This window comes from Hemiscyllium ocellatum, chromosome 8 (genome assembly GCF_020745735.1).
Source record: "Hemiscyllium ocellatum isolate sHemOce1 chromosome 8, sHemOce1.pat.X.cur, whole genome shotgun sequence".
NCBI lineage: Eukaryota > Metazoa > Chordata > Chondrichthyes > Orectolobiformes > Hemiscylliidae > Hemiscyllium > Hemiscyllium ocellatum.
In genome coordinates this window covers 72,960,537-72,974,423 of record NC_083408.1, presented here as the reverse complement: position 1 = coordinate 72,974,423, position 13,887 = coordinate 72,960,537, and the positions used below count along the sequence as shown (strand labels likewise).

Below are 13,887 nucleotides of genomic sequence, written 5' to 3'. Positions count from 1 at the left end.
AGGAAAGGGCAATAAATGTTGGTCTAGCCAGCAACACATGCATCCAGTGAATGAGTGTTTTTTAAACCATATCACCTTTATATTTCTATATATTTCCTTGTTTACAGGTCAGATGTCAGAATATCTAAAAATAACTAAACAAGAAATCTTCTAACACAGCTGATAAAGTACCAGTTCCTGATTGTGAACAGTTTTAACATAAATACTTATCTCAAAATAAGACCCCAAAATCAAACAAGTCCTAATACTGAGTTAACATGTTTTCAGATAATTGAAGAGTATAAACAGAATTAGAAGAAAACTAGTCTAGGTCATAAATATTTAACTCTATCTCAACAGCTTGACTTTGCTCTGGATACATTAGATTCTACTCCCTACATAAACATTTTTTTTAAATTAAAAAAAACAGAAGCTGCATTCGTTCATGTACAGCATTTTTTTTTAAAACCAAAAGCTTTATTGTTAGATCTTAGGAGAGGTAGTGTAAGTCAAATCCAACAGCAAAGCCTGCCAGACTGGAACTAAAAACCAAATGAGACAAACATCAAACATAGAGATTTAGAGTATAAAATTCTAAAAAAATAAATAGTTTAAATGTCATATAAAACATTTTTGTAACCTTTGATAAAGGTGTCTTTGTTGGTTCAAGAATACCATATAAAACATCTGTAAGGAAATAAAACATACTGTGTGCTTTAGTCAATAGAATAAACCTGCTAACTATGTCCTTCAGATAATTAGTTCCTCTCACACTGCAGATATAAATGCTGAAAACCATAACTATTAAAAAGATGTACAGAAACACAAAATACTATTCAGTCTCTATTAAAGGTTTAGTTGATTAAGTTAATATTCAACATGTTTCAGCAGTTCATTCATTTCTTAAAAACAATCTTATCCCATTAAAAAAATAACCCAAGTGGTTAAGGGCACATCTGTGCATAGCAAACCAGAAGTTAGCATTATTAGCCAACAGTTCCTCTGCCATAATTCACATGCTAAGTACCAGAGTTCTTGCTGTAGCATTTTGTTTCCAACTTCTTGAAATATTTAAAAAGTTGAAAATTACTTAAACCCTCCAATGATGTGTAAAGTTGAACACAGCTAGCTATTATACTGGCTGTTTCCATCTCTAATGGTACAGCTATAGTTGTCATAATTAATTCGGAAGACAAGCACACAAAATTCTGCAACACCCCAGTGGTGAATTAGGATCCTACAAGAATTTCCATGATATGGTCCAGGTCACTCAAATCTACTCTGCAGATCTGAATGGTGTTCACTGACGCAGAGTTGCATAACTGAAAGGGTTTTGAAACATCATCCACGTTAGCTGGTGGTGTTCTAGTAGGTGTTAATGGAAGTAAGCACAGATCTGAGTCATACATGGACGTATCAATGTCATCAAATATGTCATCAAAAGCAAGGTCTGTTAGGTAACTCGTTGAATTTGTGATTTCAAAAGAGCCAAACACAGTTTCTGCAGGCCTAGTTTCTTGTGGTCTGTCTGCCAAAGAGGTGTCTGAATTTGGGTCATCTTCACCTGCAGGTGCAGGACAAGGAGATGGGCTAATATCCTCCATGAAATCCAAATCTTTAAGGATTGATGAAATGGCGGATGACATGTCATCATCTGAAACAACTACTAGAGAGTTCTCAATCTGATTTTCTGAAAAATCTGAAGAAATATTCAAATCCAGAGAACTGTTTTGAATAGATGATGGTGTTCCAGTTAATTCAATACTGGCCTGAGATGCTGTATACGAGTCTGGAACTGAACTTGCTCCACTGCAGATATTAGATCCTTCTTGACTGCTTTCTTGCCTCATTTCCTCCTGGATCTGCCGAACAGTATTTGCGATAAGGACAGAACGGTGCAAGTTTGGTTCCACCAGCATCCGACAGCTTTGCAATTTGATAAGGCACATATTAAGTACCAACTGTCTCTGCAAAGTATAGGGCAGCCCTGGGTTAGAATCAAAGGCACCAGGAACACCAGCCATATTTTCTTCGTAATCACTAAGCTTGCGCTTCAGTCCTTTAGCCAACATGAATCTAGAACATAGAAGAGAAAAGTTGAGTATCTATTCCAGCACATCATATAAATGAGTGTGTAGCTATCCTGTTGTTTAGATACCTGAAATTATAAAATAGTGCACAGTAAACTAATATTTGAATTCACAGCATTCTTGTTTATTGATATTAAAGACAATTTTCAGGTCACAAATCTGAAACATTACCTCGGTTTCTTTACTGACAGATTCTGCCTGACCTGAGAGTATTTCCAGCATTTTCGATTAGATATAAGAGAATAACTAACTTTCTCTGGCATAGAAGCACTAAAGAAAACTTTGCAGATTTGTGCTCCCATCAATAAGCATCTCCCAACAAGTGATTAAGGGGCATAACTGCAGTTCATAAATGTTTCTGACAAATGAAACTAATTCACATGTATCCCAAACTGCAAAGCACATTGGAATAGTACGACTCAAAATTAATACCCTTTTTTGAATTCAGTCTATAATTTTCCAGATTCTGAGCTACTAAATCCAGTGGGTTGCAAACTCTTCTATTCACAGAAATCATTTCTGGGAATCCATATCCTAACTATCAACTGTCACCTTCTTCAAAGGATATCAGTGTTTTGATTAGTAAACAACAACAAAAATAACATGCTAGTACATCAGAAGATGTAGAAATATGATCACACAGCTGAAATTTGATGACCTTGCAGATCCTTTAAGAGCAAGAGAGTCCAGTTTGAAAACCGCTAATCTACTCTTTCCCACTAATATTGTGAAAAAGCTAATTCATGTTAACTGATTTTCTTGTACTCCCTTGAAAGATCCTTCAATGAGCCTATTTAGTGGCTGGAAGAGACATTCAAACCCAAAGAAAGCTAGTAGACTAGTTTTTGCTATATCAAGGTACTTTCCTGCTGTCACATGCAATAATCTTCTGGTTATAATCATCAGAACATAGTAGAAGTTAGCATTGACTTATATAATGTTACCTTGCCATTATTCATGTTTACAAATGTTTACCATAGTACAGTAGCAGCATGATCCATTTGCATGGATTTGAAATGAATTTATCATTATAAGAAATGTAGGAATGTATAATCGGCACCTGAGTTTGCTAACAGTTCTCAAAGTTTAGCACTAGCAGCAAGTTACCAACATTCAAAATTGATAACGAGGTGAAGATCACCAAACCACTGTGACATGTTGGCTCAGTGGTTAGCATTGCTGCCTCACAGTGCCAGGGACCCAGGTTCAATTCCAGCTTCGGGCAACTGTCTGTGTGGAGTTTGCACATTCTCTCAGTGTCTGCATGGGTTTCCTCTGGGTGCTCTGGTTCCAAAGACACGCAGTTTAGATGGATTGACTCAGCTAAATTGCCCATAATATTCAGGGAGGTGCAGGCTAGGTGCATTAGTTAGGGGTAAACGTAGGGGAATGGATCTGGTGAGATACTGTTCGGAGGGTCAGTGTGGACTTGTTGGCCCAAATGGCCTGTTTCCACACTGTAGGGATTCTATGATCTAGTCCCCATCCCACCAGACAAAACGCCCTGGCAGAGACAACAGATAACACTAGAGTAAAGAAAGGTCTTGTGGTAGTATCCCTGCCTTGGGCCAGACTTCAAGTCCCACTTCAAGTCCCACCTGTCCAGCAGTGTGCAATGATAGGTTGATTTTAAAAAATAACAAGGTTACTTAACTACCATATGACTGATGCGATCATTGTTCCAGCCAAGAATTGGCCCATCTCCCTCTTGAAGTGTACAAACACAGTCAGCAACAACATCAGACAATAGCGTGTTCTACTGTCTGGTAGAAGATGAACTCATTAATATCCAATCTATTTCTACTTCGTGTGATTGCAACTCTTGTTGCCTAGTCCTATTCAATTTGTTAAACTGGAAATAACAGGGTGAAAGTTTTAAATACATGGCTGACATGGAGCAGATTAGTCAGGAAAGAAATGCTTTGTCCGTCATGCAAGATTGTGAAAATGGGATCAAGTCGATCCAGTGGCCCCAGCTGAGGATGGGAGACAGAATCCCTGAAGATGTAGGTCGGATACCTCATTGGAGCTTAGGGTTGAGAGTGGTGCCCAGTCACAGAGGCAGGCACCTGGATTTAGGAGGTAGGTATAAAGGCTGTCACCTCCTGGATTCCACAAGTCTATTCTATTCTTTTGTCAAAGCTGAGGCACTGATATTCAGGTAACCCACTTAGCAGCAGTCAAGTTCCAAAAGTGCAATGATTATGGACCTCACATTCTCAATATTACACAGACTCACGGTCATCTTTAAGAATAAATGAATCTACTTGCAATGGGTGCACTTACCTTTTAGCACCAGAAACTTGGAAATGGCTGGGTTGAAGCCAAATGGAGTTCAGGAAACAGATTTCTCATGCTCCAACAACTCTGTCATCCAACCAAAACCCACCCATTTTGTGGGATTAAACTTTTTCCAAATCTATTAATAGACATGCTATGATAGACTTTTCAGAATATTACAGGCCTCGCACAAGTTGCCCCTAAATCTATGCTGCTTGAAATTAAATACACCAGCTTATTAAGTGTAGGATTTGTTTCGATAGCTCATAGGATGACAGAACTTTTTTATAAATTCACTCAGAATGCGGGGATTGCCAGGTGTCCCTGAAATCTTACAGTTCAGGAGAGGCCTTTCAGCCATCTGCACCAATGAAATCTACACTAGTCCCACTTTCCAGCACTCGAATGTATTGACAATTCAAGTGCTCATCCAAGTTCTGTTATAAAGTTTATGAGGCTTCCTGTCTGAGGCAGTACATTCCAGATTACTACGACCCTATATTTAAAATAAAACTACAAATCCCCTCTAAACCTCCTGTCTTTCACCTTAAAATTATGCCTCCTTGTTACTGATGCTGAGGGGTCAACGGAGGTGAATAGCTGGTTCCTCTCCACCCTGTCCATGCCACTCAATCTTATACATCTCAAAGAGACCTCCTCTCAGCCTGGTCTGCTCTGAAAAAAACTGTCCACGTTTATCCAGCCTCTTTTCGTAGCTAACCTATAGCTAAAGTAACCCCAGCTAACATCCTGATGAATCTCCTGTAAATTAATTTATGTAATGTAGCCAGCAATGACATGGTGAACATATTATTGTCCCTAATTGCCGTCAGATTCAACTGAGTGATTGCTTGCCCATTGTCTGATATTGGCTGGCCAAGCTGGGCTCGGTTCAAGTGGAATTTAGAAGAATTACAGCTGACTTAATTGAGGTGTATATGATCCTGAATAGATTTGATAAGATGGCCAGAGAAAGAATAGTGTCTCTTGTGGGTCATTTCACAGTCTTTTAAAATCAAAGGGTTGATAGCGTGGAAGAGTGTTTATCCTTCTCTGATAGCTGTGCACCTTGGGAAAGCTCTGCCCCAGAAGGCAGTGGAGGTGAGATCGTTATATACATTTTTAAGGCAGAAGTGGATAAATTCTTGTTAGGCCCAGGGACTCAAAGGTTATCAGGTGTAGATGGCAATGCAGAATTTAAAACTGAGATCAACCAGAATCACGCTGAATGCAGAGCAGGCTCAGGGTGGTGATAGGTCCGTCTCTGCTCCTAATTTGTATGTTTGTATTCAGTGTGTACACCAGGCTAAGGACACTCAAATTTCAGTGAAAGATAAAAGTTTGCAAAACAATTCAAGACTTCAAAGGTCACCACTGCTGACACTTTTTTTTGTATTTTAGATTTAATTAATTGAATTCAAACTCCTCTGCTGCCACCATAGGATTCAAACTCATCCTCTGGTTCTTTAGCCCAGACTTCTGTATTGCTAGTCCAGTAAATAACCGCTATATTACCATAATGTTTACTGTATAAACAAATTGTCCCAATCAATAACAAAATCTAATATCAGAATACAGACAAGACATCTTGACATCAACAAGACTGTCATTGGTTCAATGGGGAGTGCAGGAGAGCATGCCATGGGCAGCACCAGTCATACCTAAAAATGAGGTATCAACCTGGTGAAGCTACCAGACAGGACTACATGTGCACCACCCAACATAAGCAGGAAGTGATAGAATCAATTAAGTGATCTCACAGCCAAACAGCTAAGATCTATAGTCTGCAGTCCTGCCACATCCAATCGTGAATTTAACAACTCATTTGAAGAGCAGGTCCCACAAATATCCCCATTATCAATGATGGAAGAGCCCAGCACAAAAGATAAGGCTGAAGCATTCGCAGCAATCTTCAGCTTGAAGTGTCAAGTACATGATCTATCTCAGCCTTCTCCAGTGGTCCCCACCATCATTGACGACAGACTTAAGCCAACTGGATTAATTCCACAGGATATCAAGAAACAGTTGGAGGCACTGGATACTGCAAAGGCTTGGGGGTCTGACAACAGTCTGGCCATAGTACATATGCTCCAGCACTTGCTGTATCCCTAGCCAAGCAATTCCAATACAGTTTTAACACTGGCACTTCCCTAACAATGTAGAAAATTGACCAGATATATCGTGTAGACAAAACGTAGGAAGAAGCCAGCCCAACTAATTATTCTCCCATCAGTCTATTTATCATCAGTAAAATAATGGAAGGTGTTATCAACAATGCTATCAAGCAGCACCTGCTTAGCAATAACCTGCTCAGTGACACTCTGGGTTCTGCCAGGGTCACTCAGGTCCTGACCTCATTGTAGCCTTGGTTCAAACATGGACAAAAAAAGCTGAAGTCCAGAGGTGATGTGAGAGTGACAGCCCTGGACATGAAGGCTGCATATGACCAACTAAGGCATCAAGGAGCTCTATCAAAATTGGAATCAATGGGTATCAGGGACAAACTCTCTGCTGGTTGGAATCATACTTGGCACATAGGAAGACAATTGTGATTATTGAAGGTCAGTCATCTCAGCTTCAGGATATCTCTGCAGGAGTTTCTCAGGGTAGTGTCCTAGGCCCAAACATCTTCAGCTACTTTATCAATGACCTTCCCTCCATCAGAAGGTCAGAAGTGGGAATGATCACTGAGGATTGATCAATGTACAGTACCATTCACAACACCTCAGATACTGAAGCAGACCATATTGAAATGCAACAAGACCTGAACAATATCCAGGTTTGGGCTGACAAGTGGCAAATAACATTCATACTGCACAAATGTCAAACAATGACTGACTATCTCAAATAGGACACAATGTAACCACTGCCCCTTGACATTCATTCACCATCACTGAATCCCCTACCAGCAACATCCTGGGGATTGCCGTTGACTAGAAATTGAACTGTACTCGCCATATAAATACAGTAGCTACAAGGGCAGGTCTGAGGCTAGGAGTACCACAGTGAGTAACTCACCTCCTGGCTCCCTGTTCACTATCTCCAACGCAAAAGTTAGGAGTGAGACAAAACTTGCTTGGATGCATGCCACTCCAACAACATTCAAGAAGCTTGACACCATTCAGGTCAAAGCAGCCCGCTTGATTGGCACCACGGCCACAAACATCCATTCCCTCCATCACTGATGCTCAGTCATAATGTGTACTATTCACAAGGTGCACTGCAGAAATTCACCAAAGATCATTAGATAGCACCTTCTAAACCCATGACAACTTCTCTTTAGAAGGACAAGAGCAGCAGATTCATAGGAACACCACCATCTGCAAGGTTCCCTCCAAGTCACTGACCATCCCACTTTGGAAATATATCGCCATTCTTTCACTGTCGCTATGTAAAAATTCTAGAATTCTCTCCCTAACAACATTGTAGGTCTACCAATGACATGTAGACTGCAGCAGTTCAAGGAGACAGCTCACTACCATCTTCTCGAGGGCAACTAGGGAGAGCATTATACATTGGCCAGCCAGCAATGCCCATGTCCCATGAGAAAATTAAAACAAATCTAAGCAATATTTTTGCAACAGTATATAGTAGGAAACACCTGAAAAACTGAATCAGATGTTTAGTTTCTGAAATGAGGGTCAGTGGTTGCAGTTCTAAGGCTGTGAGGAATGAATATTGAATTGTTCTTTATTTTTAAAACTCACATGTACAGGCTACATGTTGGACTTCTCCGATTTCTATGTCAGCTAAAGAGCCTTAGTGATCACTGAAGGCAACCTCGTAAAAGGAATTTTGACCAACCAAAGATATCAACAGTAAATTTAGTTTCCTTGTTCTTCTTTTCAAATATTAGAGAATCATTTTAAGTCACTATAAATGATTCTCACTGAATTAATTAAACAGCTGTAATAAAGTTGGTTCTATGTGAAAGCTACATTGGGAGTAATGTTTCTTCTCATTTCCTCTTTCTATGTAACCCCATTGTGCTCTGTAACTTGGAATGTGCACATCTTGTACTAAACACCCTGGCTCTGTAAAGTACACTTCTAACTGCTGCCTGGCGGCACATCCACGTAGCTTAGAAGACATATTTGACAGAAGCTTTGAATTTTATTTAATATTATAGAGCCCTAGAAATAAACAACACAGAAACAGACCCTTTGGTCCAATTCATTTATGCTGACCAGATATCCTAAGTAAATCTAGTCCCATTTGCCAGCAATTGGCCATGTCCTTCTAACCGTTCCTATTCATATACCCATTCAGATGCCTTTTAAATGCTGTCATTGTATTAGCCTCCCCCACCTCCTCTGGCAGTTCATTCCATATACGCACCAGTCTCTGCGCGAAAAAGCAACCCCTTAGGTCCCTTTTAATCTTTTCCTCTCTCAGCTTAAACCTATGCCCTCTAGTTTGGATAGCGCAGCCATGGGAAAAGACTTTGTCTATTCACCCTACCCATGTTCATGATTTTATAAACATAGGATCTGGGTATTACTGATTGGACCAAAATTTATTGCCCATTCCTAGTTACTCTTGCTATAGGTAGACCCACAGTGCCATTAGAAAGGGAATTTCAAGATTTTGGAAAGAATGGCAATTTATTTCTGAGTCAGCATGGTGAGAGGCTTGGAGGCAAACTTGCAGGGGATGGTGTTCACATATTTCTGCTGCCTTTATCCTTCTCAATGGTAGTGGTTGTAGACTTGGAAGGTGCTGTCTACGAAACCTTGGAGAAATTATGCAGTGAACCTTGTAGATGGCACAAACAATGAGAATACGAAAGAAACCCAGCGCATCTGGCAGCATCTGCAGAGAGAGAAACAGAGTTAATATTTCTAGTTCAGAATGAAAGTGTGAAAGAAAGTATCATACCAGACTCAAAACATTAAGTCTGTTTCTCTCTCCACAGATGCTGCCAGATCTGTCGAGTTTCTCCAAAATTCTCTTTTTGTTTCAGATGTCTAGCATTTCAGTAGTTTGTTTTTAAAGTAGCAAATGCTGCTTCTACTGAGCTATGTTGGTGAAATAAGTGAATGTTTGTGGGTGTGGTGCCAATAAAGCAGGCTGCTTTGTCCTGAATAGTGTCAAGTTTGATTGTTTTTGGAGCTATAGTCATCCAGGCAAGTGGGGAGTATTCCATCACACTTTGGACTTGTACTTTGTAAGTGGTGGATGGGTTTTGGAGAGACAGGAGGTGAGTTAACTGCCGCAGGATTTCTAGCCACTGACCTGCTCCTGTAGGTACAGTATTTAGCCCAGTTCAGTTTTTTGGTCAATGGTAATCTCCAGGATATTGATAGTGGGAGTTTTTGGTGATGGTGTTGCCATTGAATGTCGAGGGTGGATGGTAAATTGTGTCTTTTCGCAGATGCGATTGCCTGGTACTTACATGGCACAGACTATCACTCACCATCTTTTATCCACAGTTCTTAATCAGGAAAATGATCACAGCAATTCTGGTGACGATCAACACATGCACTAACTAGCTGAGGCAACAATTATGAAATTACAAAATACAATCAATGTGCTGAAACTAATAGCTATAATGTTAGTTCAACAATGTAGAATGATGTATATTTTTAAATATATCTGTTTTCCTTTTAAGTTTACTCAGTGATCCTGACACAAACTACGCTCGAAACTGGTTTTTTTTTTGGCCGGTTTACTGCTCACACTTATTTGCCTATTTACCAAAATTAAAAGTTTCCAAAAAACATATTAGGATGTAGCATTTTTAAAAGTGTTTTAAAAAAGTGTTCTTAATATATCAAGGTACAGTTTCTCTCATGCAACTAAAAATAGATCATCACAAAAATAAGCACTCTTTTCTGAACACTACCTAACTAGATGGAACCATTACCAGTTTCAAATAATATAGTCAGTCTCCCAGTAAATTCAGAAAACTATTTTAAAAGCTTTTAAAAGCTGCCTATCAAGGCACTTAAGTCTTTAAAAAAGGGCTTAATTTTAAGAGGCTCTGAAGGCCCACAAACATGCTCAATAAGTGGAAATTCGCCGTGGTGATTAATTCAATCAGGAACATGGTCAGTTTATGGATAAGACTGGCTTCCAATGCAATATTTTAGACAAACGCATAAACCTGCACAAACTCCTTATGAGGAGTTATGCTGGTTTGGTCAATATTCAGCACTGGAGACATCATTGTAATCCAGTGGAAATGCTACTGTTTTAAATACACCCATATACCCTTTACTATGTGAGAGACTGCGATTAAAAGAAATTTTTTGAGTGATTTATAGTCAGCCATTAATCTACCATCTGCTTTTAAAAAAGCATTTAAAACATAAGCTTTCAGTACAGGAAATATTACACGCAATTTAAGATTTCTTCAGCTATTTTAAAACGGAAATAAAATCCTGCCATTTAAAGGCTTTTATTCCTTAATTTGTAAACATATTTCTATGTCAGCGACAATATTTTGTACAATTTCCCCAAAGCAAGGTAGACATTTTCAGCATATGATTCTTTTTGCCCAATGCTATAACCATACACTACCATTTCAGATTACAAATTCACTTTTTGCCTAAGATTTTCACTGCAAGGATCTCTCCTGTAACAGAAACCTAACCCTTTTTAAACTAATTAATTCACATATTATCTATAGATCTAAAACAGAAAAATTACTACTATAGCGTTCTCCAGCAATCATTTGATATGTTTTGCCAACTTGCACATTATAATTTTATTAATAACTTCAAGGAAGGTTGCATTGCCTTTTCTTCAGTGATAATAGACAAATTATTTTGATTAAAAATTGCATAAAGGATTAATTTTATATTTGAATTCAGTTCCCAGATTAATAGTCTTAACAATAATGTATATTTTGGAGAAATGCATATTTAGATTTTCAACAAATCCCATGCTAATAATCTCACCAGTCAAGTCGCAGAATGTTAATACGTTCATTACACATACATTTAGTTTACTCTCGTAACATACAACTATTGGATTAGAAACCTGGGGTACAACGTGAATCCAGGCTGTTAGGTGTAAGTTTGCCAAATCCCTGATTTATTTAATTGCACCACTTCAGCACTGAAGCTACATTGCTTACTGTAATGTCAGCACTTAATAGTTGATAATATGTTGTGTAATTTTTTAAAAATTCTGAACTATTACAGGTGAAATCTTAAAAACTCTCTTCATTATGGTCTATTACAAATGTTAAAACTTCAACATAGCAGCTAAATATGCCTGGGCTATAGACTTGGATAACAGGAGCTCAGAGCATTTCCACAGAATTTTTATACATTTTCCAAATTAATGATAAAATAACATTCAGTAACTCCTAACTCCACAGGATAATAACTGCACAAATAATTTGATCTGATGTATAGAAATTAGGGAAAAACATTATTTAGAGGATTTCAACTACTCAATCTACTGATACTTACAGGTTACTCCTTATTGCCTTTATACACATTTCATAGTATTTAAAATCAATACTGGTGCCTCCTACTATAGTGCTACCATGCTTCTTTTAATGATCAATTGTATGTAAAATCCAGACAGAACAGTTCCTACCCAGATTACTGTATGCCTTCACATACATTGGGTGTATAGTAAACAAAGAAGTCTGTCTGACTGAATCTTTTTAAAGCCCTAACAGAATTTGCAATATCCTTGCTTGCACTATACTCACTTATTTTAGGTTTCCCCATAATGTTACTGTAAACAAAGTAACAATCTAACAAAGAATCAGATATTTTTATGATAATTAGGGCAAATGCTACACAATAAGAGCTTACCTTGTTCCAAAGTGCCACAGTGTTTATTTCTAAATCTTTGGAGTTACTCTGATAGTACATTTTGAACATATCAAATGAAAGTGAATTAGTCCTCGGTTGGTTTTTTGACCAGTTTTTGTGTGCAAGCTAGAATTCTCACTTGCACAAACTGCCATGCAGCTGTCTTGCTTTTTTCAGACAGCTGACAAACAGCAACTGCACAAGCACAATGACGCAGAGCACTAAGCTGCCGTGGAAAGGAGTGGAGCTTGAAAGAGTGGGTGGAGCTTTGAGGCTTGCAGTAGTGTCCATCTCCAGCTTGGTGAACAGTCAGAGGACTGCCCAACAAACAGACAGGGCCCCAACTGTGCTATTCCAGAAATTTTTTCAGTGTCTCTGCCGTGTCCGCTAACAGGAGTTTGTTGAGGCATTATACGCTGCAATCCACTTAGATACTGTAAAACATTAGTGAAATAAAAGCGCCTAAAGCAAAACTACAGAACAATTAAAAACTTATTTCACAACTGGCTCCCTTTTATTTCTGTGATAGTAGAAAACATGAATGCATTTCAAAAGAGTTGCACGATGTAGAATCCTTAAAATACTTCTTAAAAACGAAAGAGAATTACGAAGAACTAAGGTAAATACGTTTGTTTATCTGTTAAGAACTTAATTTAACAGTCAATGCTTTTTATATCGGTGAATGTACTGGGCTAAAGGAGTGGGTATTCAAATTAAACAGGTGACCTGAACAAACATGCATTAAGTCAGGAATAAGAATGATTAAAGATTAATTACATATGACTTGAAAAAATGAATTAAGATTTGCAGAATTGTAGTCATTCCATAAGACCATAAATAGAAACAGAAGTAGGCCATTCTGCCCCTTAAGGCTGCATCACCATTGAATAAGATCATGACTGATTCCAAGCCAGTACGCTCAGATGGATATTCTATGTTTAGAATCTGTGGGAAAAAAAAGTTTCTAAAATGGTACACAAAAATGGAGAGAATTTATTTATTCTTGTACAGTGGGTGTACAAGAATAAATAAATTCTCAAACCTTTTCTGGAGGACCCCATTTCAATACTTCAGATGTTGAGAGATCCTGGGAAGAAAATTTGACTGTGAGTGTGTTGTTGTGCAGGTGGGGTATGAAATCTGTTCATCTTTGATTCACTATTCCCATCTCTCACTGTCTCTCATGCTGTCCCTCTCGCTCTTAGACACATTCTCCAGTCATCGGCAATGTGGGATCAGCAAATGCATCACCAACCAATAACTGGACTTCAGGCTTTCTGGGTGGCATAACGGCTCAGTGGTTATCACTGCTGATTCACAGCACCAAGGACCCATGTTTGATGCCAGCCTTGGGTGACTGTCTATGAGTTTGCATGTTCTCCCTGTGTCTGTGTGGGTTTCTGCCAGAGGCTTCAGTTTCCTTCCACAGTCCAAAGATGTACTGTGCTGTACTGGTCTATGTTCTATGTGGAGCTTGGGTGGAGTGGCCATGTTAAAATGCCTTGTGGTATCCAGGGATGGCCAGGCCAGGTGGATTAGCCAGGGTAAATGTGGGGTTACAGGGACATGGTGGCAGATTGGATTTGGGCGAGATACCTTTTGGAAGGTCAGTGCAGGCTTGATAGATTAAATGGTTTTTCTGCACTGTAGGGATTCTATGATTCTAGGATAGAGTCACAAACATTTCAATTTGTACAGTACAGTTTTTCCTGTAACTTTCCATGCTTTCATTTTCAAGAGTTTATCAATTTCTCTCTCTTATT

The 13,887-nt window shown here is 38.7% G+C and overlaps 1 protein-coding gene across 2 annotated transcripts in view; it reads right to left on the bottom strand.

Moving 5' to 3' along the window:
- Window positions 1-635: 635 nt before the first annotated feature.
- The window catches only part of LOC132817925 (SERTA domain-containing protein 2-like), a 57,424-nt gene continuing 44,172 nt past the window's right edge, over window positions 636-13,887 (bottom strand). Inside the window, exons 1-2 of one of the 2 annotated variants that reach the window (XM_060828467.1) lie at window positions 12,125-12,181; window positions 636-2,055 (exon numbers count right to left, since the gene is read on the bottom strand). In XM_060828467.1, the coding sequence (XP_060684450.1) occupies window positions 1,209-2,051 (843 nt within the window). In that variant the 5' untranslated portion in view covers window positions 2,052-2,055; window positions 12,125-12,181 and the 3' untranslated portion in view covers window positions 636-1,208. Of the gene's footprint in view, window positions 2,056-12,124; window positions 12,182-13,887 lie in introns of those variants that run through there. The other variant, XM_060828468.1, reaches the window with a different exon arrangement.